The 25,875-nt window shown below is 43.0% G+C and overlaps 1 protein-coding gene across 5 annotated transcripts; it reads right to left on the bottom strand.

Annotated features, from left to right (window-relative positions):
• Positions 1-893: 893 nt before the first annotated feature.
• Positions 894-25,875, bottom strand: MARVELD2 (MARVEL domain containing 2). 5 transcript variants are annotated; one of them, XM_042940545.1, is made up of 8 exons: positions 25,722-25,875; positions 25,535-25,580; positions 19,056-20,219; positions 16,476-16,511; positions 7,135-7,283; positions 6,511-6,682; positions 2,324-2,374; positions 894-1,511 (listed from the first exon to the last, which is right to left on the bottom strand). In XM_042940545.1, the coding sequence occupies exons 3-8, from the start codon at positions 20,202-20,204 to the stop codon at positions 1,389-1,391; spliced, it is 1,680 nt and encodes a 559-aa protein (XP_042796479.1). In that variant the 5' UTR covers positions 20,205-20,219; positions 25,535-25,580; positions 25,722-25,875; the 3' UTR covers positions 894-1,388. The 5 variants fall into 5 exon arrangements, with proteins under 5 accessions (XP_042796479.1, XP_042796486.1, XP_042796471.1 ...); XM_042940552.1 differs by lacking the exon at positions 25,535-25,580; XM_042940537.1 differs by lacking the exon at positions 25,722-25,875 and having other exon boundaries at positions 25,535-25,671.

The raw sequence follows: 25,875 nt of genomic DNA, 5'->3' as shown, positions 1-25,875 counted from the left end.
GCCTCACTCTTCCCTAGGTGTCACCTGCTAAGTTGCTTAGGGCCTAAACCATAGTCTGAGAGCCATGGAATGAAAATATTAAAATAAATGCTAAGATTTCAATGATAAAGAAAAACTAGGAAGTCCATTTAGTATGCAACACTTTTTAAGCCTCTTGCTTTTCCACATGCTTTTCTTTGGTTTCATCACTTTAGTAAATTCTTTGAACATCACTTGTTTGAATGGCAGGTACGTTAAGCAGAAATTGTACTTCTGCACCTAGGAAACTATCTCCAAGATAGATGGTGTGGAATAGGATCCAATAATAACAGTGATTTTTTAAAAAACATTTTTTCAGGTAGTCCACTGTTCATACTGATAAAAACAAAACATTTTTCATGAATAAAGCCCCAAAGCCAAGATAATGCTTAGGAAGACGAAACATCACAATAAGTCAAAAGGAGGTCCCAAGTAAAAGTAAGATCATGGGGCCTTAGAGGGACACCCAAACAGGACAGAAAACGCAACAATGGTCACACAATCCTCACAATGAATGTAGACAGGAATGGCTGGGCTGTGGGGATGTGGACATATGTGCCCAGTGACACTGATGAACGAGAGGAAAGATGTGGTGGACCCCAATGGGCACAGATCCACAAGGAAGCATCCGTTTAAGGCTACGTGTGGTTAAGAGTTATTAACAGCAAAGAAAGAAATTCATGAGACACGTGGGACTTGCGGTTAGCTGGCTGAACTTGCCCATTAAAAACCTTTCCTTGCTAGTTTGTTCGTGTCACAATCACTGCTACAGATTTCATACACTCTAAGGTACTGCGTATAATGTGCCAGGGTCTATTCTAAGTGCTTTACGAATATTAACTCATCTAATCCTCATAACAACCCTACAAGGGAGGCACTATTATTAGCTCCATTTTCACAGACGAGAAAATAGGCACAGAGAGATTAAACAACTTGCCCAAGATCATAAGACTTAAAAATGTGGATCTCAGATTCAAATCCCTTTCAAGAGAAGAAATCACACTTGGGCTGGAAGAGAAATGTGTCCTAGAGAAATCCCAGGCGTGGCCTGAGTGAAAAAGGAAAATGCGGCACCACAATTGATACCCTATGTGTCCATCACACTGCAAGGGTATGATCTCTAAGCTACTTTTAACAAGATAAATATAAAATGTACACAGATGAACATACCACTTCTTACCCTTGGTAAATCCGAACCTGTTTTGAAATGTGTCAAGTGGAATCATACTATCATAACATGGCTGACTGGCTACACCAATTAAAAGCCGATGCCGGAAGCACATGCTTTTGTCTATCGTAGACTAGCATGAAAAAGACAGTAAATAAATAGTAAGTTTAATATAAAAAAAAAAAGTGGTTTCAAACAAGGGTTAAGAATAACCTTGTACATTCCAATTCATTACTTTATCATATTCTTGAATTCTTTGCTTTATGTGAGAAAGTTTATTCTTTAGATAATCACAGCGCTCTTTTTTTTCCAGAAATGTAGGATCCTGAAAAAGAAACACAGCCATTATTTCAGCCTCCAGTTTCCTCAGTGAAGAACACAGAAACAGACATTATCATCCAGAAAATGACCCTTCATGGGAGAGTTTCTGCAACAGATTTCAAAATCTTCCTGATAAGAAGAGCATGTCTCTACATTTTTAAAATAGATTTTACTTTTTACAATAGTGTTAGTTTCACAGCAAAATTGAGTGGTAAATACAGAGAGCTGAGACAACTTTAACTTTGGTAGTTTAAATTATATCAAGGAGTAAATAATAAGTGCAGAAAAAGACTAATAAAAGCTCTCTCCAGGCTCTACTTCTCTGTGCAATTAAGTTAAGGATGGAGTGACAAACATAAAATAACTTCATCTTTTTGAAGGAAATGTCAGTGAAAAGTTCTATATCGGGTGTTCATTTCCCTAGGTTGCTAAACCAGGATGTAACAGAAGACAAAGAGAAGAAAAGGTATTCAGGAGCTACTCATGTTCTCTAGTAAATACCATCTTAACAAATACTAAAAAAGAGGAGCGCCTGGGTGGCTCAGTTGGTTGAGCGTCTGACTCTTGATTTTGGTTCAGGTCATGTTCCCAGGCTCATGGGATCGACCCCAGGGTCAGACTCTGCACTGACAGCACAGAGCATGCTTGGGATTCTCTCTCCTTCTCTCTCTCTCAAAATAAATAAACAGTAAAAAAAAAAAAAAAAAAAGGAAATATTAAAAAAGAACTACTTTAGCTGAGAGAATCTAAGGTCTGTCAGCTCACCACGGCACCTGGATAAGAAAATACTTTGAAGAAGAAAATGGTTTTACTCACATTCTTTTTTTTCTTAAACTCTTCATGGATTCTTGAAATTCTTTCATGTTCCTAAAAATAATATATTGTATACTTGAATTAAAACACCAGGATTTACTCAAATCATATCTCAAGAATGTCTCAGAAGTACACTGGGAATTAGAACAAAAAATAATTTTTATCTAAGACTATAATGAAAATACCCACACACTAAAATTCAATTCAATGGACACAGATTAGAGGGCTTACTACTCACCACACACTGGGATCTAGGGGTGAAGAGAGAGAAAGGCCCCCGCCTGTGTGAAACCAGAACCGAGTCTCAGGGCCACTGCTTGCCAGGTGCCTGACCCTGAGCAAGCTACTTAACCTGAGGCTCACTTTCCTTACTGGGAACATGGAAATAATAACCACAAGGACCTCATAAGGTTGTGAGAAGCTGTACTTATTTGAAATGATACTTATAAAGTGCTTGGTATGTTATAACTACATTATACAGCGGGACTAAGAGGTTGAGACTATTCAATTTTCAAAAATAACTAACAGAAGGTTCCTTCTAACTTTAAGTTTTATAGTAAATATGAAGTTACTTAATGGATTGAACCAAAGGGAACAGATTACTAGAACAATGCCCTCATTTATCTATGTAAACCAGTGTTTTAGAGTTGTCAAACACTGTAAACCTAATAAATAAAAGTGAAAATATAATAATTTATAGTTCTAAAAGCCTCCCGAGAACATTTTTTTCATCACCCACCCATATCCTTTTTGCAATACATTTTGATTCTTCAGTGTCTTTTGTATGAGTTTCAATTGTGTTTTCATCCTTTGCCAGCATCGAGATGACCTTGGTAATTCAATTGTCACCTGTATGAATGGGTCCTGGCCTGGGAGTAAACTAGCTGCCTGGGGCCAGGGGTGCTGTGCTGAAGACACAGCACAGATAAGAGCGGCAAAACCTCTCCGAGAGTCTGTCACAGAAACTGAATTTCAGACAGTGAGGACCAGAGAGATTATTTTGAGCATTATTTCTATTTTGTGGGCTTAGAAAAGTTATGTGATTAATTTTTCAAGGGCACACAACCAGGTTTGTGAGAGAACATGTGCCTTCAAATGGGCCCGCTGTGCTTGGAAACGCCCCTCCCTGGGGACCTGGTGGGAAATGAACAGGCCTGGCAGGCCCCCACCCATGGCAAAGCTCAGCCTGTGGCCGAGGAGATGTTAAATTTTGTGATACAATTAATATTTCTATTTTATTATTATTTGTAAAAATTTTTAATGTTTATTTATTTTTGAGAGAGAGACAGAGACAGAGTGAGAGTGGAGGAGGGGCAGGGAGAGAGAGAAACAGAATCCGAAGCAGGCTCCAGGCTCTGAGCTGTCAGCACAGAGCCCCACACAGGGCTTGAACTCACGAACTGCGAGATCATGACCTGAGCTGAAGTTGAATGCTCAACTGACTGAGCCACCCCAGTGCCCCTAATATTTCTACTTTAGATAAGAACTAGAGGAGACACTGAGACTGTGGCCTTTTCATCTGGTTACTTACTTGCCATGCTGTGTACAAACCAGAGGAAATGACTATTGTTGATACTGTACAGAAATATCACGGGAAGGCCGAGTCTCAGCCCCTACCATAATTAGGACTTTATACCCCTCAGTTGCAGACCCACATGCCTGAGCCCTTGCCCATCACACAAAGCCCATACACTGGAGTCCACTGGGTCTAGACTCAAAGACTCCACCGCACAACTGGATTGCTCAGCATCTTATCTGTCAACCAGCTTGTTCTTCCCAGCCTGAGCCAATCCAGTTTCCTGGGGCCTGCTCATTCCTTCCTGCACTCCTTTAAGGGCCTATAAATTTGGGCGTCCTTCTTGGACCTATGGACCTTGCTTGTTTTTCAAGTGGTACTAACTGACCCTTGACCTACAGTATTTGCTGGATTTCTCCTGCTTCCTGGTACCAGTATGTCACAGATAACAGCATTCCATTGCTCCAGGATTGGGAAAATGTTACTTCTCTGGTTATTTTGGCTTAGAGAGCTCGTAATTACAAATGATTTAAACGTACACTTAAAAGTTTATCGTTGGGGTGCCTGAGTGGCTCAGTCGGTTGAGTGTCTGACTTCAGCTCAGGTCTTGACCTGATGTCTCTTCAGTTTGAGCCCCATATCGGGCTCTGCGCTAACAGCCTGGAGCATGCTTTGGATTCTAGGTCTTCCTCTCTCTCTGCTGCTCCCCTGCTTGTGCTCTATGTCTCTCTCTCTCTCTCTCTCTCTCTCAAAAATAAATAAAAACATTAAAAAATAATTTTTTAAAAAAGTTTGTGGTCGGGGCGCCTGGGTGGCTTGGTTGGTTAAACGTCCAACTTCGGGTCAGGTCATGATCTCACGGTCTGTGACTTCGAGCCCCGCGTCGGGCTCTGTGCTGACAGCTCAGAGCCTGGAGCCTGTTTCAGATTCTGTGTCTCCCTCTCTCTCTGCCCCTCCCCTGTTCATGCTCTGTCTCTCTCTGTCTCAAAAATAAATAAACGTTAAAAAAAATTAAAAAAAAAAAAAGTTTGTGGTCAAAACAAAGATGCTCAGTCAATATGGATTTCAGGAGCACTATATATACATATATATTAGTTACATACATACACTGAGTTGTTTGACATTTGTTAAAAATGCTGTGTGAGTTTTAAAAATTTGAATTACAAGGATCCCTGGGTGGCAAAGCCGACTGAGTATCTGACTCTTGATTTTGGCTCAGGTCATCATTTCATAGTTCGTGGAGCCTGCTTAAGATTCTTTCTTTTTCTCTCACTTTCTCTTTCCTACTGCCTCTCTCCCCTGCTCATGCTCTCTCTCTCCTTTCGAAATAAAAAAAATTAAAATTAAAAATTTGAATACATGAATAATAGATTAACATATTGTCTTTTAAAAGGATAGGATATTACACACAAAAGTTCATAGCAATATTCATAACAGTCAAAAACTAGAAACAACCAAAGTGTCCATCTGCTGATAAATGGATAAATGAAATGTGGTATATAGATACAATGGAATAAATACCATAAAAAGGAATGAAATCCCGAATATTCCTACAATATTAATGAACCTTAAAAACATTATGAAAAGAAGCCAGACACAAAAGGCCACATATTAAATCATCCCATTTATATGAAGAGTTTGGAATAAATCCATACAGACAAAAAGTACATTAACAATGGTCAGTGATTGGAAGGGGGAGGGAAGGGGGAGTGTGTGCTGATGAGTATGGCTTTTCTCTCTGGGGTGATGAAAACGTTCTGGAATCAGGGGGTGGTAATGGTTATACAACTTTGTGAATGAACTAAAATTCACTGAATTGTTCATTTTAAAAGGGTGAATTTTCTGTGTGAATTTTGCCTCAATAAAAAATGTACATCTGAGAAAAAAAAGTGCCACTGATTATCAGGGCATCCTAACTTCAGAAATATTAACATGCAAACCCCCCCCCCGCCCCGCCCCCAAACTCCAGAGCATTACAGAAAATGCTTGAGTCCCTGGTGACTGGAGTCTCCTCCTTGGTTCCCTCTGTCACAATCATGGTTATCAGTCTGATGGGATGAGCTAACAGCTCAGATCAACTCTCTGTCCTTACCATTGTGTTCTTTGGACCTGGGGTGGTAACCGCTTGGCTGTTACTTATCCCTGGAGAACGCACGACCCCTGGTAGCTCCCCTACACCCACCCCTGTGTGAATAAATCTTTTTCATTTTTTTTTTTTTTTTACGTTTATTTATTTTTGAGACAGAGAGAGACAGAGCATGAACGGGGGAGGGTGAGAGAGAGAGGGAGACACAGAATCCAAAGCAGGCTCCAGGCTCTGAGCTGTCAGCACAGAGCCAGACGCGGGGCTCGAACTCACAGACCGCGAGATCGTGACCTGAGCTGAAGTCGGACGCCCAACCGACTGAGCCACCCAGGCGCCCCAACTGTGTATAATTATTTAGTAATTGAGGGCAAAAGACACAAAATTATATAATGTGAATTGTAATCCTGACTAGTCCCTTCGAAGATCTCAAATGACTTTCCCAGACACAGACAGCCAATGTACCCACTTATTATGGCTTCCCCACATCGACCTGAAGAAAGCTCAGATTTTTCGCTTCCTCTCTCACTGCTCCTCCTAGATTTTACGCTTCCTCTTTCAGTGCTCCTCCCAGGCACTGTGGGTACTGACCTGTTGGTTTTCCGAACAACGTGGCAATCTGCTCATCACTGCATCCAGCTCATCAAACTTCCTCAAGACGGCTTGGACTTCTGCAGAAAGCTCTTTGTACTCTGAAAACTGGTCTTGGAACACAGCTTTATAGCGTTCTCGTTCATCATCTGTCTGAATCACAGGGTATTTTCTGCGGGAAAAAATTGGCCAGCGATGTAACTTTTTCACTGAAACGGACTGAATGGGAAATCAGCTTAGCTCTTTCCTCACTGACCACACCGTATCTTCAATTCAATGTACTACCTCTCAGGGAACAAACAGCTGAGAGAGAGGAAGAGAGGGAGGGAGGGAGGGAGGGAGGGAGGGAGGGAGAGAGGGAGAGAGGGAGAGAGGGAGAAACAGACTCCGAAGCAGGCTCCAGGCTCTGAGCTGTCAGCATAGAGCCTGACATAGGGCTCGAACTCACAAACCGTGAGATCATGACCTGAGCCGACGTCAGACGCTTGGCTGACTGAGCCACCCAGGCGCCCCTGGATACAAATGATCTTAAGCAGAGAGCATCAGCTTGGAGACAAACAGGAAAATGAAATGCGCAAATGGAATCTCTCCGTTTCTACCTCGAAGAAGGACTTAGACACTCACGCCACATAGTCGGGCATCACGATAGGTTTAGGAATGTGGCCTGGGGGAATGTGCCCACTTAGTAGCTCAGGCTTCATTTTTGTTGGTCTCAATTCTTTGAAATTAGCTTCTTGGTCTCTCTGTCTGTCAACACCGGTGGCCATTTCACACTGCAGTTAGGGAGAAAAAGAGGATTTATTTGTAAACAGATGCAGAGGAAGAACAAAACCATGACTTTATTTCTTAGAAGAAAATGGTGGGGAGAAGAAGTAGGAAGTAGAAGCAGAAATTAATACTTCACTTTAGAATTACAGGTTTTATAGTCACAAAGTTGTTCTGAATGCTTTTGTAATGGCTAAAGGGGACCACACTGCAATACAGGAGTACATAACAGTACAAAACAATCGTGTGGATGTCAAATGTGGAGGATGAAATGTTAAATGTAGGGTCTTCAGTAGTTTATTTAGGATTTATACCTCAATTAGCTATAAAAGAATACAAAATGTAGTTCAAAATAAGAAGTTCATGGGCGCCAGGTGGCTCAGTCAGTTAAGCATCTGACCCTTGATTTCAGCTCAGGTCATGATCTCACGGTTCACAAGATTGAGCCCGCATTGGGCTCTGCACTGACAGAGTCTGCTTGAGATTCTCTCCCTCCCCCTCTCTCTGCCCCTCCCTGGCTCACACGCACTCTCTCTCTCAAAATAAATAAGTAAACTTGAAAAAAAAAAAAAAGAAATTCAGAGATAAAAATGGAACAAGGCTACTTAAACAGCAAGAGAAAAAATGACAGGGGAACTTGAGATGAATGAACTACCAGTAGCCACTGAGTAGGTCAGAAAGGGAAACAAGTTACCTTGTCTTCATTACCTGAAATGGAAAACAAGCAAACCCAAGGGAAAGGCAGTGAAGGTCTTTCAGTTGTCCAAGAGTTCTGAACCTGTGATTCCCTGGTTTAAGTCATTCTGGTTTCTAGACTGGAGAGTTCATAGAGGCCTTTTTAGTAAAAAAATGGTACATTTCAAAAGAGGGGAAACAGCACAAAATGAAATGGCCCAGGGAGGAAGTATCAGGACAGGGCTTCAAGCACTAAAATACCGACATATGGGAAGCAGGGATGCAAAGGCCCAAGGGAACCCATTCTAGAATGAGCAGGCTAACATGGGTATGTAGCTTTGGGGGGAGACTGTTCAGGAACCCCACTGGGCAGTGCCCAGAATACCAACCATACTGGTGAGGCCTGTGGATGCCAGGAGAGGGGTTTCTATTTTACATAGAAAGAAGCAAGGTTCAGAGAAGTTAGGTATATATTCTAGAGCCTCACAGCTGGGAAGTGGAAAAGCAACAATTAAAACCCAGAATTTTGGGGTCACCTGGGTAGCTCAGTCGGTTAAGCATCTGACTCTTGATTTCGGCTCAGGTCACGATCTCCTGGTAATCAGATCGAGCCCAGTGTTGGGCTCTGCACTGAGAATGGAACTTGCTGAAGATTTTCTCTGTCTGGGGGTGCCTGAGTGGCTCAGTCGGTTAAGTGTCTGACCTCTGCTCAAGCCATGATCTCATAGTTCCTGGGTTTGAGCCCCACATTAGGCTCAGAGCCTGGAGACTACTTTGGATTCTCTGTTCCTTCCTCTCTGCTCCTCTGCCATTCATGCCCCCTCTATCTGTCTCTCTCTCAAAGATAAAATAAACATTAAAAAAAAATTTTTTTTTTAAAGATTCTCTCTCTGCCCCTCTCCCCTGCTTAGGCTCTCCCTGCCCGCCCCCAAAAACAACAACAAAAAACCCCAGAACTTTTTGGGGTTTTAAGGAATAACACAAGGAAGGTTTACGTAAATGCATACTGTTCAAGCCTCAATTCTGACAGCATGTTAGAAATGGTTGATTTCTCATTACAGCAGTAAGCCCCCCTCCACTGACCCCTCTTTGGGACTTCAGCAGACAGTTGCTGAATTAAACTTGCTGAACTAAACCGAGAGCAGCTTGGGCGGGGGGCAACTTGGCTGAAAACAAACTGCAACACAGGATTTTAAAACTTTGCTCTTTACCTTACCAGGCAGCTTTAAAATCCTTTTGTTTCCTGATTTCCCTATCTCTGAGGCTGCCTCTGAGGTTTGGTTTAAGATTAGCTCACACATTAGATGGTGAGGCTGCTAAAGCAGCATTGGGGGAGGGTTGGAGAGGAGAAGCTGGGCCCAAGGCACCCAGGGTGACAGCTGGAAGGGGAACCAGATCGTCTTGGTGCAGAAGGCATGCCTGGCCACTGGGCCCCCAAACAGCAAGAATTCAAGTTCAGAGCAGGAAACCCCAAGGAAAGGAGATTAAACAAGAGTATTTCAGAGAACAGTTCCTGAGGTTAGTATTTATTCTCCTTTGTTCTCCACTGCTTGGGATGCCATTTCTTCATCCTAATGAATTCTTAATGTGTTTGATCTTGATAGTGAATCATGGTATTAAATTAGGGGTACCTTTTTTGGCTTAAATAAATGGATCTCTATTTCATGGCATCCCTTTTTAACGTTTATTTATTTTTGAGACAGAGAGAGACAGAGCGTGAATGGGGGAGGGTCAGAGAGAGAGAGGGAGACACAGAATCCGAAACAGGCTCCGGGCTCTGAGCTGTCAGCACAGAGCCCGACGCGGGGCTCGAACCCACGGACCGCGAGATCATGACCTGAGCCGAAGTCGGCCGCCTAACCAACTGAGCCACCCGGGCGCCCCATGGCATCCCTTTTTAGCTTCTAAATATTTAACAACCCATTTCCCACACAGCTCGCTGAAGGAGCTATGGAGCATGGTGACTCTCTAGAGCTTAGCGGCAGCCGCAGGTACCCAACTCGGGTTTCCAGGTCAAAATCATAAATTCTGCCCAGGCAGTCACAGTGGGCAGGAGAGTCCATAGGAGGGCGGTTGTTGTTTGTTTGAGTCTAGGTCAAGTTTTTCAAGCAGGAACTATTCATTTTCCCTACTTGCCTATCCCTTGTTGTAAGATTCACTTTTTAATTTGAAAAGGGAGCTTTAAGGGGCGCCTGGGTGACTCATTCGGCTAAGTATCTGACTTCGGCCCAGGTTATGATCGCATGGTCAGTGAGTTCGAGCTGAGTTTCGGGCTCTGTGCTGACAGCTCACAGCCTGGAGCCTGCTTTGGATTCTGTACCTCCCTCTCTCTCTGCCCCTTTCCCGCTCATGTTCTGTCTCTCTCTCAAAGATAAATACATAAACATGAAAAAAAAAAAAAACAACTTAAAAAAATAAATAAAAAGGGAGCTTTAAAGAAGTCAGAGTAGTTTCACAGTAGTTTCCGTGCTGTCATCTGCTTTAAATTTTTTTGTTTTTATGCTCTTAATTTGTTTTTGGGTGAATGTCACTGACCCTAAGTTTCAGAAAACCTTATTGAGAAAAAAAAAATCTGAAAGCACACATAAGACAAAGAATCAAAACCTCATCAGGCTTTTAAATTTTTTTTTTTAATGTTTATTCATTTTTGAGACAGAGAGACAGAGCATGAACGGGGGAGGGGCAGAGAGAGAGGGAGACACAGAATCGGAAGCAGGCTCCAGGCTCCGAGCCATCAGCCCAGAGCCCGACACGGGGCTCGAACTCACAGACCGTGAGATCGTGACCTGAGCTGAAGTGGGACGCTTAACCGACTGAGCCACCTAGGCGCCCCTCATTAGGTTTTTATCGGATGGATGCATTGGGCTCCAGCCCTGGAACACATCACTCTCAAACCGTATCCATGACTACAAACACATGGCCCGAGATTCCAGATGACCTTTCTTTGCTTCTAGCAAAAATGAATGTTGTCAGCAAATATCAAAAAGCTTTATCATGAGGCAAGAGAAAGTAATTAAGCAACGGGGTAAGTAATGCTATGGTTATAATTACTAAGCTTTTCAAATTAAAAAATGTATTGGTGAGGGGGGGAAAGATGGGTGAAGAGGAGAGGGAGGTGCAGGCTTCCAGTTATGGAACGAGTAAGTCACGGGGATGAAAGGCACAGCATAAGGAATAGAGTCAATGACACTGGAATAGTGTTGTACGGTGAGAGATGGCAGTTACACTTGTGAGCAGAGCATAACGTAGAGAGATGCTGAATCGCTATGTTGTATGCCTGAAAGTAATTAACAGTGTGTGTCGACTTCAATAAAAAAATGCTTTAAATAAAAACGGGCTGAATATGCTGCCAAGTTAGAAATAGTGTACATTTGTCCAAATGCTGAGTCTCTCTCCCTCTGAGCATAGAATACAATGGTGCAGAGGCCCCGGTCCCAAACGCACACCATCACCTTCAATGCTCAGATTAGATTCTCACTTTTCTGGCTTGGAAAAAAACCTGTTCTGCACTTGGGAAGTTATTAGAATTTTTTTCTGCCTCTGTTTGATCTTACTTTATGTCTGTATATTTCTTTTTAAAAATGATCTTATTTGCTTTTCAAAAAGTGTATTTATTAAAATACAAAATAAAAAGTTACAGTCTAGGAAATAGCTCCAACCAAGGGACAGGAAACAAGGGACAGTTCAGAGAGGGTGCATAATTTCCTCAGAATCATGGAGTTACTAGTAATAAAACTCAGATTTGCCTGATTCCAAAGTTTATTTTGTTCGTCATACTACTGCCTCTCCTGTGGTAGGCTGCCAATTCTTACTGACTAAGAACTGGGAAGGAAGCTGGTGGAAATCAAACCCAGTGAGAAGCTGGAGATCCAACCTTTTCTAAAAGGTTTCTAGTAGGTAAGTCCAATACAGATTCCTCAATTAAGTCATGAGATTCCCTCTCACAGAAGTCTGCCTCTAGAACACACCTAATTGTGGATCCATAATGATTCATTTCCCAGGAAAAGAGCCCCATGAAAGGACATCCTTTGCATTCAGCAACCATATCTTGAAAGAGTATAAATTAACTGGATTGGTATGATTTTTCTTTTTTCTTTTTTTAAATTTATTTTGAGAGAGAGAGAGAGAGAGAGAGAGCATGTACGAGAGGGGAAGGGGAGAGAGAGAGAGGGAGAGAGAGAGAATCCCAAGCAGGCTCCGTGCTATCACCACAGAGTGTGACATGGGGCTCGAACCCATGAACCACGAACTGTGAAATCATGACCTGAGCTGAAATCAAGAGTCTGATGCTTAACCGACTGAGCCACCCAGGCGCCTCTGGATTGGTATGATTTTCAAAGGAGTTCTAGGAATGGGGGTTCCAACTCCACTAAGGTTATTCCTGACTATTCCAGGACCCCTCGGGAGCTGGGACCCTGCAACACACCCTGGACGTGATGCGTACCAGCCTTCTAAGGCAGCCTGGAAGAGGTACTCTGGAACTTGCTTGCAGATTTCCCTAACCCTGTCCTACCTGTGGAATCTGCTTTAGCCACATTCTCACCAAACCATGATGCTGACCACCCTAGCATCTGGGGCAACTCCCCCCCCAATTCAGCCAAGCCTTTCAGGTGGACTCTACTCTGCACTTAACCCTACTGGTAAATCCCATGACCTCAAAGGGACTGATGAGGAAGCCCATAAATTCCACCGTGGCAAACAATGACCACCATTGCCACATCACTGCCACACTGCAGCCCCATTAAACAGCCCTGTCCAGCTTGTTGCTTAACAATCAACATCTGCGAAGTGCACACCACCTTCAACCCCCACAAAGCAAACAGATTAAGTCCCTGAGGATGATCTGAAACATACTTTTTTTTTTAAGTTTATTTATTTATTTTGAGAGGGGTGCAGAGAGCGGGAAAGAGAGAATCCCAAGCGGGCTCTGTGCTGTCAGCGTGAAGCCTGAAGCAGGGCTTGAACTCACAAACTGCGAGATCATGACCTGAGCCGAAACCAAGAGTCTGACCCTCAAAACAACTGAGCCACCCAGGTGCCACCCCCATGAAATATACTTCTTAATGCTAGCACTCTAACTTGCTAACTCTGGTATCACGTTACACTATCACCTGTTAACAAGTTAAGTTTGTAGACCCCTTTTCGTTATAAATAGCCTTTGTAATCCTGATTCATCTTCTAAACCAAAGTCCTTTTAAACTTGATTATTCTCCATGTGGTGAGCACTATGTTAGGACTCTCATTGGGCTGAGAGGCAGCAATGATGGTCATTCCTGGCCAGGGTGGGATTCAAGAGTTTCGGAGTCAGTCCCTCTGAGGGAGTAGAACTTCCCAAAGGGTTAAGGTGGTACTAGAAACCTGGAATGAGAGTACCGGCAATGGTCTGCCCAAGACGCTCTGATGAGGACACTCCACGGGGAAGACTGGTCTCTTCATTTGGTCAAATTTATTTACGTCTCAGTACTAACACTGGAACGCAGCCCATAGGTAAGTTAGGGAAGCTGCACCTAAATCTCAAAGGGCCAGTGTTATTAATTAAATAAACATCAGCTTTACATTGCTCATCTCAATTTTATGTATGTATGTATGTATGTATGTATGTATGTATGTATGTATGCAGGCTCCATGCCTAGCGCAAAGCCCAGAGCTCAAACTCACAACCCTGAAATCAAGACCTGAGTCGATATCAAGAGTTGGACATTTAACCAACTGAGCCACCCAGGCACCCCTGATTTGAAGTATTTGTTAGTTTAATTCGTTAAAAGCTTTTAAAATTTTGAAGGGGGACCTGGGTGGTTCAGTGTCCAGCTCTTGATTTCAGCTCAGGTCATGATCTCACTATTTGTGGGATCTCCATGGAGAGCACAAAGCATGCCTGGCATTCTCTCTCTCTCTGCCCCTCCCTACTTGCCCTTGTGTATGCATGTGTTCTTTTTCTCTCAGAATAAACATTAAAAATAGATAGATAGATAGATAGATAGATAGATAGATAAATCCCTTACTTCACTGTGAATAAAACATTTTCATACAGTATTTGTGTTATAATATAGAGAATAAAGTTAAAAAGAACCTATAGGGGTGCTTGGGTGGCTCTATTGGTTAAACGTCCAACTCTTGATATAGACTCAGGTCATGATCTCATGGTTGTGGGATCAAGCCCTATATTCGGCTCCATGCTGAGCACAGAGCCTGCTTGGGATTCTCTCTCCGTCTCCCCCTGACCTTCCCCTGCTCATGCTCGCTCTCTTAAAATAAATAAATAAACTTTAAAAGCAAAAAAGATCCTGGGCACCTGAGTGGCTCAGTCAGTTAAGTGTCTGACTCAGTTTTGGCTCAGGTCATGACCTCACAATTTTGTGAGCTGGAGCCCCACATTGGGCTCTGTGTTGACAGTGGAGGGCCTGCTTATGATTCGCTTTCTCTCCCTCTGTCTCTACCCCTCCCCGCTCACACTGTACCTGTCTCTCTCAAAATGAATAAACTTCAAAAAAAACCCAAAAAACCTATAAAAGATATTTTTAAAATGCATTCACTTAAAGGACTTGTATAAATTAGCAACTCAGTAAAAAAGTGGACAGGATACAGTTTAACAGGGAAGGAAAAGCAAACATAATACATGAAAAATGCTCAATCTCACTCCTTATAAGAGAAATGCAAATTACAACTACTTTAGATATCATTTTTCACCTATCAGGTTGACAGATGTCAACAAATTTCCTAACACAGTGTGTTGGTCAAGGTGTGAGGTAGCCCATGGTGCTGCTGGGAGTACAAATTGGCAAAACTTCCATCGGGCAACCTGGTAGTCAAAATAAACATGTGCATTTCTTCTGATCCAGAAATTTGCTTCTCAGAATTTATCTTTCAGGTGCATTTATGCATATCTGGAAGGAAGTATGTACAAGCATATACTTGGATGTATACAGTTATTCACTGCAGCACTGTTTTTAATAGAGAAATATTGGAAACAACTTAAATGGTCATTAAAATTTTTTTTTTTTAATGCTTATTTATTTTTGACAGAGATAGAGAGCAAGCAAGCAAGCAAACAAGTGGGGGAGGGGTATAGAGAGAGGGAGACAGAGAACCCAAAGCAGGCTCCAGGATCTGAGCTGTCAGCACAGAGCCCAACATGGGGCTTGAACCCAGGAACTATGAGATCATGATCTGAGCTGAAGTCGGACGCTTAACCGACTGAACCACCCAAGCGTTCCGTAAGTGGTCATTTATGGTTAGGCAAATTATGTAACATCCATATAATGCAATACTAATATATACAGCTATAAAAAGAGAATGCAGAACTTCTTTATGTATTAATAAGGAAACATCTCAAGAAACATATTGTTAAGTGAAAAAAAAGGGACGTATGTAACTGTGTATGGGATGGCAGTGTGAAAGGGGGAGTTAAGCAAATATATATAAATTTTACATATGCGTACATATGTAATATGTATGTATAATATAAACAGATATCTGAAAGGAAACACGAGGCACTGTTAACACTGGTTCCTTCCAAGTGGGAGAGCTGGGAAGCTGAGACAGAGGAGTGAGAGAAGACTTTGTATTAAAGACCCCTTTGAATTTTTTTTGTTTTTGAGAGGGAGAGAGAGAGAGAGAGAGAAAGAGAGGGAAGGAGGGGTTGCAGAGAGAGGGGGGTACAGAGGATCTGAAGCAGGCTCCACACTGACAGAAGAGAGCCTGATGTGGGACTCGCACTCATGAACCATGAGATCGTGATCTAAGCCAAAGTCTGATGCTCAACCAACCTAGCCACCCAGGCACACTTGAGAGCCTTCTGAATTTTGAATCAAGTAAATATATTCCCTTTTCAAAGAAACAAACAAATCCAAAGTCTGGACTCTCAAACTCTTGCTTAGAAATAATACCCAATATTTTTAAAAAAGGACTTTTCAATGAGGTAAAATTATGATAATATATTAGGTTTTTACATATGTGTATATAAGTATAATAACAGCATCTCATTTAATTCTCTCAGCAAACATGTGATGTAGAAATTATTATTATTATTCCAATTTTACAGACGAAATTAAGGCATGGAAAGTTAAATACCTTGCCTATTGTCATACTATTAGTAAATTCCGGAATAGGAATTTTCTTCCTGACACAACAAAATTTAGCATCTGAAAACAATATGAGAAGGTCAGAAAAGAATGTCAAAGAACTTTAAAGAGACTAAAAAAAGTTTGAGAGAATCTCCTTTACTTAAAAAAATTAAATTTTAAACATATAAGGAGAATCAACTGTTCACGTGTTCAACTAACAAAATGAAAAGACACTATAAAAACTATAGAAGCCATAATCTTGCCCAATAAACACCATGTACATGTCTAATTTGATCCTCTCATTATGAGAAAAAAGTTGAAAGTTAAACTCCATGTTCAGTTAGGAACTCAATGTAATAGATACACTTTCACAGACAGATGATCTACTCTGCAGGTAAACAGATAAGAGAGAAGTATTTAACAAATCTAGACATAAAATAGTAATGTGAACTTTATTCTTACCATTTTCCTTTTTGATGGCAATGATGGCTCACTTATCTGGAACAAAAAAGAGTTAAAATGACTTTTCAAAGGTGTGTGAGGCTACTGTGTTAATATTTTCATCCATTTGCATTTATAGCCCAATCTCAACTTCACAGAGGTCAGTTCTCTGCTTGACAGATGCTCCTCCCCCTCACCTGGCGACTTTCGATTGGCTGGAGGAGAGCCAGAGGAGGGATAACGATAACCTCTAGTCAGTCAGGAACAGACAGCAGGGTTGGAGTACAGACATGATAGAGACTATCAGGTAAAGTGCTTTGAATTACCTAGAGATTTTATTTATTCTTGGCTCCCAATACCTTATGCAATTAAAGAGCTGGAAACAGAGACCGTTATAAAATTAACAGAAAAAACCCATAGGCCAGAATAGCTTCTAACTATTAAGAAGTCACAGCAACACCCAAACTGGGACCACCTCCTATATCAGGGGTAATTCAAATCTCATCAGCCATTGGAAAAACTCTGATGGGAACAAGTTTTGAGAAAGGAAAAAGAAATGAATATATCATGTCGATAATTATAATCCTATTCATGAAGAATTGTGAAACAACATTAAGAACTCTGTTGTTATTAAACTTACATAAAATTAGGAGGAAGTGTGGGTGTTTCATTATCTGGACTTCATACTGATTGAATCTGAAATTCTCTATTTTGTATACACAGATGTAAAATTAAGAAATATGCTTAATGTGCTAAGATAAATCTTTAGAAATAACTTGAATCTAGGGGCGCCTGGGTGGCTCAGTCGGTTGGGCATCTGACTTCAGCTCAGGTCATGATCTCACGGTTTGTGGGTTCGGGCCCCGCATCATCTCTCTGCTGACAGCTCTGAGCCTGGAGCCTACTTCAGATTCTGTGTCTCCCTTTCTCTCTGCCCCTCCCCTACTCACACTCTGTCTCTCTCTCTCAAAAATAAATAATAAATATTAAAAAAAAAAAAAAAAAAGAAAAGAAACAACCTGACTCTATGTGGAGTTCCAGTAAGATTAATATATTGTGATGAGAGAGTATGGATGACATTGCAACATGTTGAGGTTCATCATACAAACACAAGGTACTTGTTATAAAATTAGTCAAGTTTTATGTGTAAGATTCATGCAAAAGAGTAAACACAAAATACACAGATCAGTGAGTAAATAAATAGGTTACTGAGTACTTTTTTTTTTTAATGTTTATTTATTTTTGAGACAGAGAGAGACAGAGCATGAATGGGGGAGGGTCAGAGAGAGAGGGAGACACAGAATCTGAAGCAGGCTCCAGGCTCCAAGCTGTCAGCACAGAGCCTGACGCGGGGCTCGAACTCACAGACTGTGAGATCATGACCTGAGCCGAAGTAGGATGCTTAACCAACTGAGCCACCCAGGTGCTCCTGTTCGAAAAATTTTATTTTATTTATTTATTTTTTTTTAACGTTTATTTAATTTGGGGACAGAGAGAGACAGAGCATGAACAGGGGAGGGGCAGAGAGAGAGGGAGACACAGAATCTGAAACAGGCTCCAGGCTCTGAGCCATCAGCCCAGAGCCCGACGCGGGGCTCGAACTCACAGACTGCGAGATCGTGACCTGAGCTGAAGTCGGATGCCCAACCGACTGAGCCACCCAGGCGCCCCGAAAAATTTTAAATATGGCTTTTATATAATCTTATCCCTCAGGTATTGTTATTATATTATTATTAATTCTCCTTCTTATATTTAATTAGTTAAATCCTACAAATAAAAACAAGTGCCAGACTCCCATTCTAATTTTGGGAACACTATTTTCCCCAAAGTAAGAATGAAACATCAAAATGCCCAGGCAAGTTTTCAGAGTATGTTCATGACCACTCAGCCTCTCCATACTTGAAAAAATCAAATACGGTTCACTGTATTCTTACTTCACTTTATTTAAGTCACCGGAAGAAAGTGTCACTCATCATAACATGTAAATAAGCACTTTCTCCTTATAATTGAAAAGTTATGTTTTTTTTAGTTAAGCTTTACCATATTAAAGAATCAACACTGTTCTTAAACTTACTTTGACGGGGAGACATTTATTGTACTGAATATGGTCTTATTCTTAGTTGTAAGAATCAGTAGCTGTGTTTTCCCCTTAAGCATCACAGACATAACGCAATCGACAAACTATATACTGTATTTACACATCTGGTACCTACCTGCAATGTTCTAGAACAGTGACACGCCAGAGTGGGGGATCCCACCCAAAGCAGGTCAGTCAATGAGGTAGGATTTCTGAACTTCAGATCATTAAAACAAAAAGGTTGAGGGGGGGGCACTCCTGATTTCAGCTCAGGTCATGATCCCATGGTTCATGAGATCAAGCCCTGTGTCAGGTTTTGCACTGACAGCAGGGAGACTGCTTGGGATTCTCTCTCTCACCCTCTGCCCCTACCCCACTCACATGCTCTCTCTCTCTTAAAATAAACAACATAAACTTAAAAAGCCTTTTATAAAATTTTTGTTTTAAGAACTATGTATATTTAACAAGGGAATAAATAACAGGAAAAAAATTAAAAATGAATGAAGGATTCTGAAGTTCCTTACCTCCTGCTGTTCCATGTATTCCCTATGTCTCCGAGCTGCCTCGTGCCTCCATAACTTTAGGCAAACCAAAGCACTAACGAGATAAACAATCATGTTGACAAACAGGAAGATCATCGCTGCTATCTGTCCTCCTTCTACCCGGCAGAACAATGCATTCATCGGTGTATTGAATAATGGATAGTAGCAAAGTCCACCTCGGTTGGTATCATTCACATAGACTATGGCTGCAGCCATATACAAAATAAACAAGGCAACGTTAATTCCGAATTCGGTCAGAGGCCACCAGTTAGAATCCAAAAGAATGGTCCGATAATACATGGACATGCCAAGAACCAGAATAATAACGGTGGCGATCCAAGCTAATCCAGCAACCACGAGTACAAAAGGGGTTTTGGGGCCACTGTAGTAATAGCCCCCGTACGTACTGCCCAGGCCACCGAGGCCTCCCATGCCATAGGGCTGTGAATATCCGAACAAGTTATACCACTCGCTGTCCTTGTAAATGTAAGCCGTGACACAGGCAAAGACACCAGCTCCCAAGAGCAGCTCCACCACACCCAGAATTCGCAGCAGGCCTGCCCACGACTTCATGTAGGAATACCTCAGGTTATACTCCTCCACCTTCTCACTGTACGTTCGGGCTGTCTGTGTGTGGCGGCCTAGTGAACCGTAGGGGTCGTGGGGAAACATTGCCTCAGCCTCTTTCGGGGAACTGAAGGTTCCTTCTGACCCTCCGTAAGGATCTTTGTCGGAGTTGGGGGGTGAACGGTGGTTTGGTCTTGCTGGAGAGGATGGAGGTGAACACTCCACTCCATCGGAGATGTATCTGATGTCAGACACCGGCTTATCCCATCCCAGGTCCTTTCTCTTCCCTCTGAAGAAGTTCTTCCAGGACTCAGGGACAAAGCGTCTTACGGGTTTGAGATCTGGCGCTATGGCCGGTTCCTCTGTGTCACTTGAGTAGAAGTCTGGGCCGAATGGTGGCTGTAATGGGAGAGGGGGTGGTGGCAAGGGATCAGCGCTCACGGCCAGCTCACTGTCATGAAGAGTCTGGAGGGTTCCTATGGTGCCATCTTGATAGGGTGAGTCCCTTGGAACCTCATCATAGTGCCTGTCCCGAATCTTACATCTTCCATCACTGGACGACATTTGTGATTTTTACACCTGTGGCCAAGATAAAAGTTATCACTTATGCCTAGTTATTTATTCTTTCAACGATGCTGATTTTATCCACTTAATGGCAGATGATCATATTTAGGAAACCAATATGATCATGTCTAACGATCATGATATGTAAAATGATAACATGAACAGGTATATTTTAAACATATGTAACATACTAGCCAGGGATATCATCATCGTTCTATATGATTTTAAGGGGAATCAAAATTTAAAATCTTAGTTCTGAATTAAAACATTTATAAGTCTAACTTACCTTACGAGCCCTATGAACAACGGACTGTAAACACCATAACGGAAACCAAATTTTAACAATACAGGATACTGACACATCCCAAATAGAATCCTTTCTTCAAACATCTAAATCAAAATATTTAACAGTTTGGGCATACCAAAGTTTGACGGGTCAGCAAATTCTCTTCATTTTCATTACCTCAAATCTGCTTTGGAAAGGCCTGGGAGAAGCAGTTTGATAAACACAGGGAGTGAAGAGCACCTTTCTTTCTTAAATCAGGGAAGTCAGTGTAGGGGACTTGCTTCTTCCACTCTAAAATATTAACACTTCATATTAGATTTTGAAAATTTTTTTTTAATGTTTGAGACAATGCGAGAGACAGAATGCAAGCAGAGAGGGGTAGACAGAGGGAGAAACAGAATCTGAAGCGGGCTCCAGGCTCCGAGCTGCCAGCCCAGAGCCGGATGTGGGGCTCGAACTTACGAACCGTGAGATCATGACCTGAGCCGAAGTCGGACGCTTAACTGACTGACCCACTCAGGCACCCCTTAGATTTTGAAATTTGAAAACTCAGAGGAAAAAAAAAAAGCCACCAAAGCTTAAGATTCCCCAAAAGTACAACACAGAACAGCCATGTATATCATGTATGTCACTCTTTCCAGTGCAGCCACCTCAAGGTGATCTGCTGTTGCCATAATGACACTCAGAAAGTATCTCAGAGGGGGTTTGAGCCACCTAAAAAATAAAGCACAAAAAAAGCACTTTCACTAAACCTGTTTGATTTCTTTCACACAATCAATGACCTGGACACGTATAAAAATAGGAGGACACTTTCTGCTAATGTAAATACTAGGTTTAAGGCACAATGAATTTCTCCCTCATATTGCTCATGAAGCAAGTATTTGCTAAAGCAAGTATCTCCCTCATAAAGCAAGTATTTGCTAAAGACTCACCGGCCATATAGCATTGTACTTGGTACCATGAAGGTCTTAAATTTTAAATGAAGAATCCTGCCTTTATGGTGTTGAACCATTTAGAAATTCCTAAGGCTTTTTTTCCCCCTAATGTTTATTTTTAAGAGAGAGAGAGAGAGAGAGAGAGAGAGCGTGAGCAGAGAGAGAGAGGGAGACACAGAATCTGAAGCAGGTTCTAGGCTGCTCACAGATCGCAACGTGGGGTCCGAATTCATGAACCGCGAGATCATGACCTGAGCCAAAGTCAGATGCTTAACCAACTGAGCCACCCAGGTGCCCCAGCTTTTTTTTTTTTTTTTAAAGTTTCTTTATTTATTTTGAGAGAGAGAGAGAAGCAATGAGCAGGGGAGTGACAGAGAGAGAGAGGGAGAGAGAGAGAATTTCAGCAGGCTCCACACCATCAGCTTGGGAGCCTGATGTGGGGCTTGATTTCACAAACCATGAGATAGTGACCTGAGCCGAAATCAAGAGTCAGACGTTTAACTAACTGAGCCACCCAGGCACCCCCTAAGGCTGTGTTTTGTTTTGTTTTCTTAAGTTTATTTTTTAAATTTATTTTGAGAGAGAGAAAGAGAGCAAGCGATAGCCAGGAAGGGACTGAGAGAGAGAGGGAGAGAGAATCCCAAGCAGGCTCTTCGCTGACTCAGGGATTGAACCCACAGATCGTGAGATCATGACCTGAGCTGAAACCAAGAGCAGGACGCTTAACTGAGTGAGCCACCCAGGGTTCCACTAAGGCTTTGTTTTATTTTATTTTGTAAAATGGAGACCTATCATTCAACAAATATTTGCCAAACATCTACCATGTACCAGGCACACTGAAAGTGTATCAGTGAACAAAACCAACTGAAATCCCTGCCTTCATGGAAATTAAATCTCAATGAAGGGATAAAAGATGATAGATAAGGGAAGTGAAAGACATCTGATCAGACGCTAAGGAATTAAGAATGGTGAGAAGGTACTTTGTGGGCAGGATATTATAATTCTAAATAGAACGACACTGGAAGTCTCCATAGAGAATATGACATCTGAATACACAAATGAAGGATGTGAAGGAGGAAGCCAGACAGGTTATCAGGGGAAGAGGTCCAGGCTGCAGGAGGTCCAGCCGCTGCAAAAGCCTTGAGGTGGGAGTGCTCAGCAAGTTCAAGAACTATTAAGTCATGGAGGACAATGGGGCAGCAAGTAGTAACAGAGAGGAGAGGGTAAGTAGTAGAATTAAGTCCATTTGAATCACTAGGGTCTTGAAAACCATTGGAAAGAATTCTGGCTATTATTGGAAGTGAGATGAAAAGCCAATGGAGCATTTTGAGTAGAGAAGCGACAGGATCTGACTTATTTTATTTTTTTAATTTTTATTTTTGAGAGAGAAAGAGACACAGAGTGTGAGCAGGGGAGGGGCAGAGAGAGAGGGAGACACAGAATCTGAAGCAGGCTCCAGGCTCTGAGCTGTCAGCACAGAGCCCGACGCGAGGCTCGAACTCACAGACTGTGAGATCATGACCTGAGCCAAAGTTGGATGCTCAACTCACTGAGCCACCCAGGTGCCCCAGGATCTGACTTAATAGGATCACTCTGGATGCTATCAAGGGTACGCTCCAAGAGACAAGGGAGAAAACAGGGAGAATGGCTAAGAGCCAACAGATTTAGTCCAAAGGACCACGGTGATAACAATGGAGATAAAAAGAAGTCAGATTTTTAAATACAGGGAATTAATTTTTTTTCCTATAGAAACATTCAAACATAATAAAAAGTGGAAAGAATAGCATTATGAACCCTTATGTACCCATCAACCAGCTTCAATAATTATCAATTTATGACCAATCTTCTTTCCTCTATACCTCCTACTTATTCCTTCTGCCAACAGATTGCTTTGAAGCAAATCTCAGACACGAGATCATTTCATACGCAACATTTCTCCACCCCCTCCAGTTTAGCCCTGGGTATAAGCAGTCTGAAGAGTTTGAAGATACCCATTAGAAATCCAGGTAGAGAGGGGCGCCTGGGTGACTCAGTCGGTTAAGCTTCTGACTTCAGCTCACGTCATGATCTCAGGGTTTGTGGGTTCCAGTCCCTCTGTGCTATCAGCACAGAGCCTGCTTCGGATCCTCTGTCTTCCTCACTCTCTGCCTCTCCCCCTGCCCCCCCCCCTCTCAAAAATAAATAAAAACATTAAAAAAATGTAAAAAAAAAAAAAAAAAAATCCAGGCGGATACATCCAGTAGGCAGTACACACACAGAAAGGTAAGTAATACCATAGATTAGATACAATCACCCAAGGAATAGGTGAAAATGGAGAGTTCTAAATTTCTGGATCTTTTAGTGAGGCACTCCAATTAAACAAAATTTTTTTAGGGGTGCCTGGGTGGCTCAGTCGGTTGAGCGTCCGACTTCAGCTCAGGTCATGATCTCACAGTTTGTAGTTCAAGCCCTGTGCTGACAGCCTAGAGCCTGGAGCCTGTTTCGGACTCTTTGTCTCCCTCTCTCTCTGCCCCTCCCCCTCTCATGCAAGGTCTCTGAAAAATGAATACAACCCTTAAAAAAATTTTTTTTTAATGTTTGTTTATTTTTGAGAGTGAGAGAGAGGGAGAGTAGGAGAGAGAGAGAGACAGGGCATGAGCAGGGGAGGGGCAGAGAGAGAGAGAAAGAGGCAGACACAGAATCTGAAACAGGCTCCAGGCTCTGGGCTGTCAGCACAGAACCTGAGGTGAAGCTTAACCCACCATCAGTGAGATTATGACCTGAGCGCAAGTCTGATGGTTAACCAACTGAGCCACCCAGACATCCCTGGGGTACTCCAATTTTAGAGAATTAAGTCTGAAAGTCCCAGCATGGTGCCCAAAGTGGCAGCTCTATAAATGACATCAATTAAGGATTATTTTTGTCCCTGTCATTTAGCTCATCTGTGTCTAAAAACATAGAAAAAAATTTTTTTTCTTAACCTTGTTTACATTTTTAAATAGTTTTTAAAGTTTTATTTATTGCGAGAGAGAGAGAGAGAGAGAGAGAGCGAGCGAGCGAGCGCAAGCGGGGGAAGGGCAGAAAGAGACAAAATTAAGCAGGCTCCACAGTGAGCGTGGAGCCCTATACGGGGCTGGATCCCACCCTACAACCTGATCATGACCTGAGCGGAAATCAAGAGTCAGACGCTCAACCCACCAAGCCATCCATGGGCCCCTGATACATATCCATGTAAAGGACATCCTTGCTTAATTTAACACACAGGTAAAAAAAAAAAAGTGTGCTTCATTGTAATGGGTTTACCTTATCTTCATCAATGCAAAGTGGCTCATTTGAATTAGACTATCTTATTCACGTTTAAATAAAATACAAAAACAATAAATTTGAAGAATCATGCAATTAACATAACACGTGATTTTAGAAGGGAATGGTCAGCGGTATTTTATCACGTTAGTTATCTGGCTACCCCTCCTGTATGGTTCAGGGTGTCACTGAAAGCCCACTTGGATTCAGCATACTGAGGCACAGTTTTGGTCAAGCCCCTGGACCCTGACTCCATTCTGTTGGAACTCACAGCTCTGAACGCCACATCGGTGGGAGGAGAAATGGTTTCCCCCAGGAAAGTGACACGGCAACCGAACTCGGTAGCCTCCCCAAAAACAGAATGATCGCTTTAGCCAGCTTTAAAGTTCTGCTGGGCCCAAGAGATGTTTCTGCTCTTCCTAGGGGTTGGGAAAGCTCCCTGAGGGTTTTAACCCACGCGTGAGTGCCATGGGACACCCAGCATCTTCGCTGGGGTCTCTCTCGAGCCTGCCGTTTCGCGTCCGGTCCCAGAATCCCGTTCAGTCTTCGGCTCTGCCCACCCCAGGTAACTACCCCAGGGAGCGCTCCTGCCTCGCGTCCCAGGGAGAACCCATTCTCAGTCTTCCGAGATGACGCCCCAAAGCGGCCGGAACTAAGTTGGTGCCCCGGTCAGGATATCAGGATAGGAGGATCCCCGCGCCAGGGAAGGGCGGCGCCTTCGCTGCCGGCGGGGCGCGTCTCGCGGCGCACCTGTGTCACTTGGATGAAAGCGCGCTAGTTGAGGGGCCCTCCTGACGCGCTGGCCCCGCTCTCCCCGTGGCCCTTACCTCTCTCCGCGCCGCCGTCTGGTCTCGGCCGAAGGTTATGGCGGGGCTGAATGGAGAGCGCAGCAGGATCAGGAGCGCGCTGAGAGCCCACGGCCTCGCCCTCCCGACCCGCGCACCTGCCGGGGGCCGCCGGGCCCTCCCCGCCCACGGCCGGATCACGTAGGCCCCACCCCTCGCGCCCCCTCACCTGCGCGGCCGCCGGGAAGAGCGCGCTCGCCGCCCGCGGCGCCGAAACCAGGCTCAGCTCCCGGGGCGGAGCCGAGCCACGTTTGCCCCGCCCGGCTTTGTCGGGACCGGACTCCGGCTAGGAGCCGGGGAGGGTCGGGGACCGCCCCCGCACC

Source organism: Panthera leo, chromosome A1 (genome assembly GCF_018350215.1).
Source record: "Panthera leo isolate Ple1 chromosome A1, P.leo_Ple1_pat1.1, whole genome shotgun sequence".
Classification (NCBI taxonomy): Eukaryota; Metazoa; Chordata; class Mammalia; order Carnivora; family Felidae; genus Panthera; species Panthera leo.
The sequence above is the reverse complement of the archived record's forward strand: the minus strand, read 5'-3'. Positions and strand labels throughout refer to the sequence as shown.

Bases quoted from the DNA above. Each gene is read 5' to 3' on its own strand.
- MARVELD2 (XM_042940545.1), bottom strand. From the start codon at position 20,204: ATGTCGTCCAGTGATGGAAGATGTAAGATTCGGGACAGGCACTATGAT. The intron at 16,512-19,055 runs GTAAGGAACTTC...TTTTTGTTCCAG, and splicing joins AATACATGGAACAGCAGGAG to ATAAGTGAGCCATCATTGCC. The intron at 6,683-7,134 runs GTGAGTGTCTAA...TTTTTCCCGCAG, and splicing joins GTGATGCCCGACTATGTGGC to AAAATACCCTGTGATTCAGA.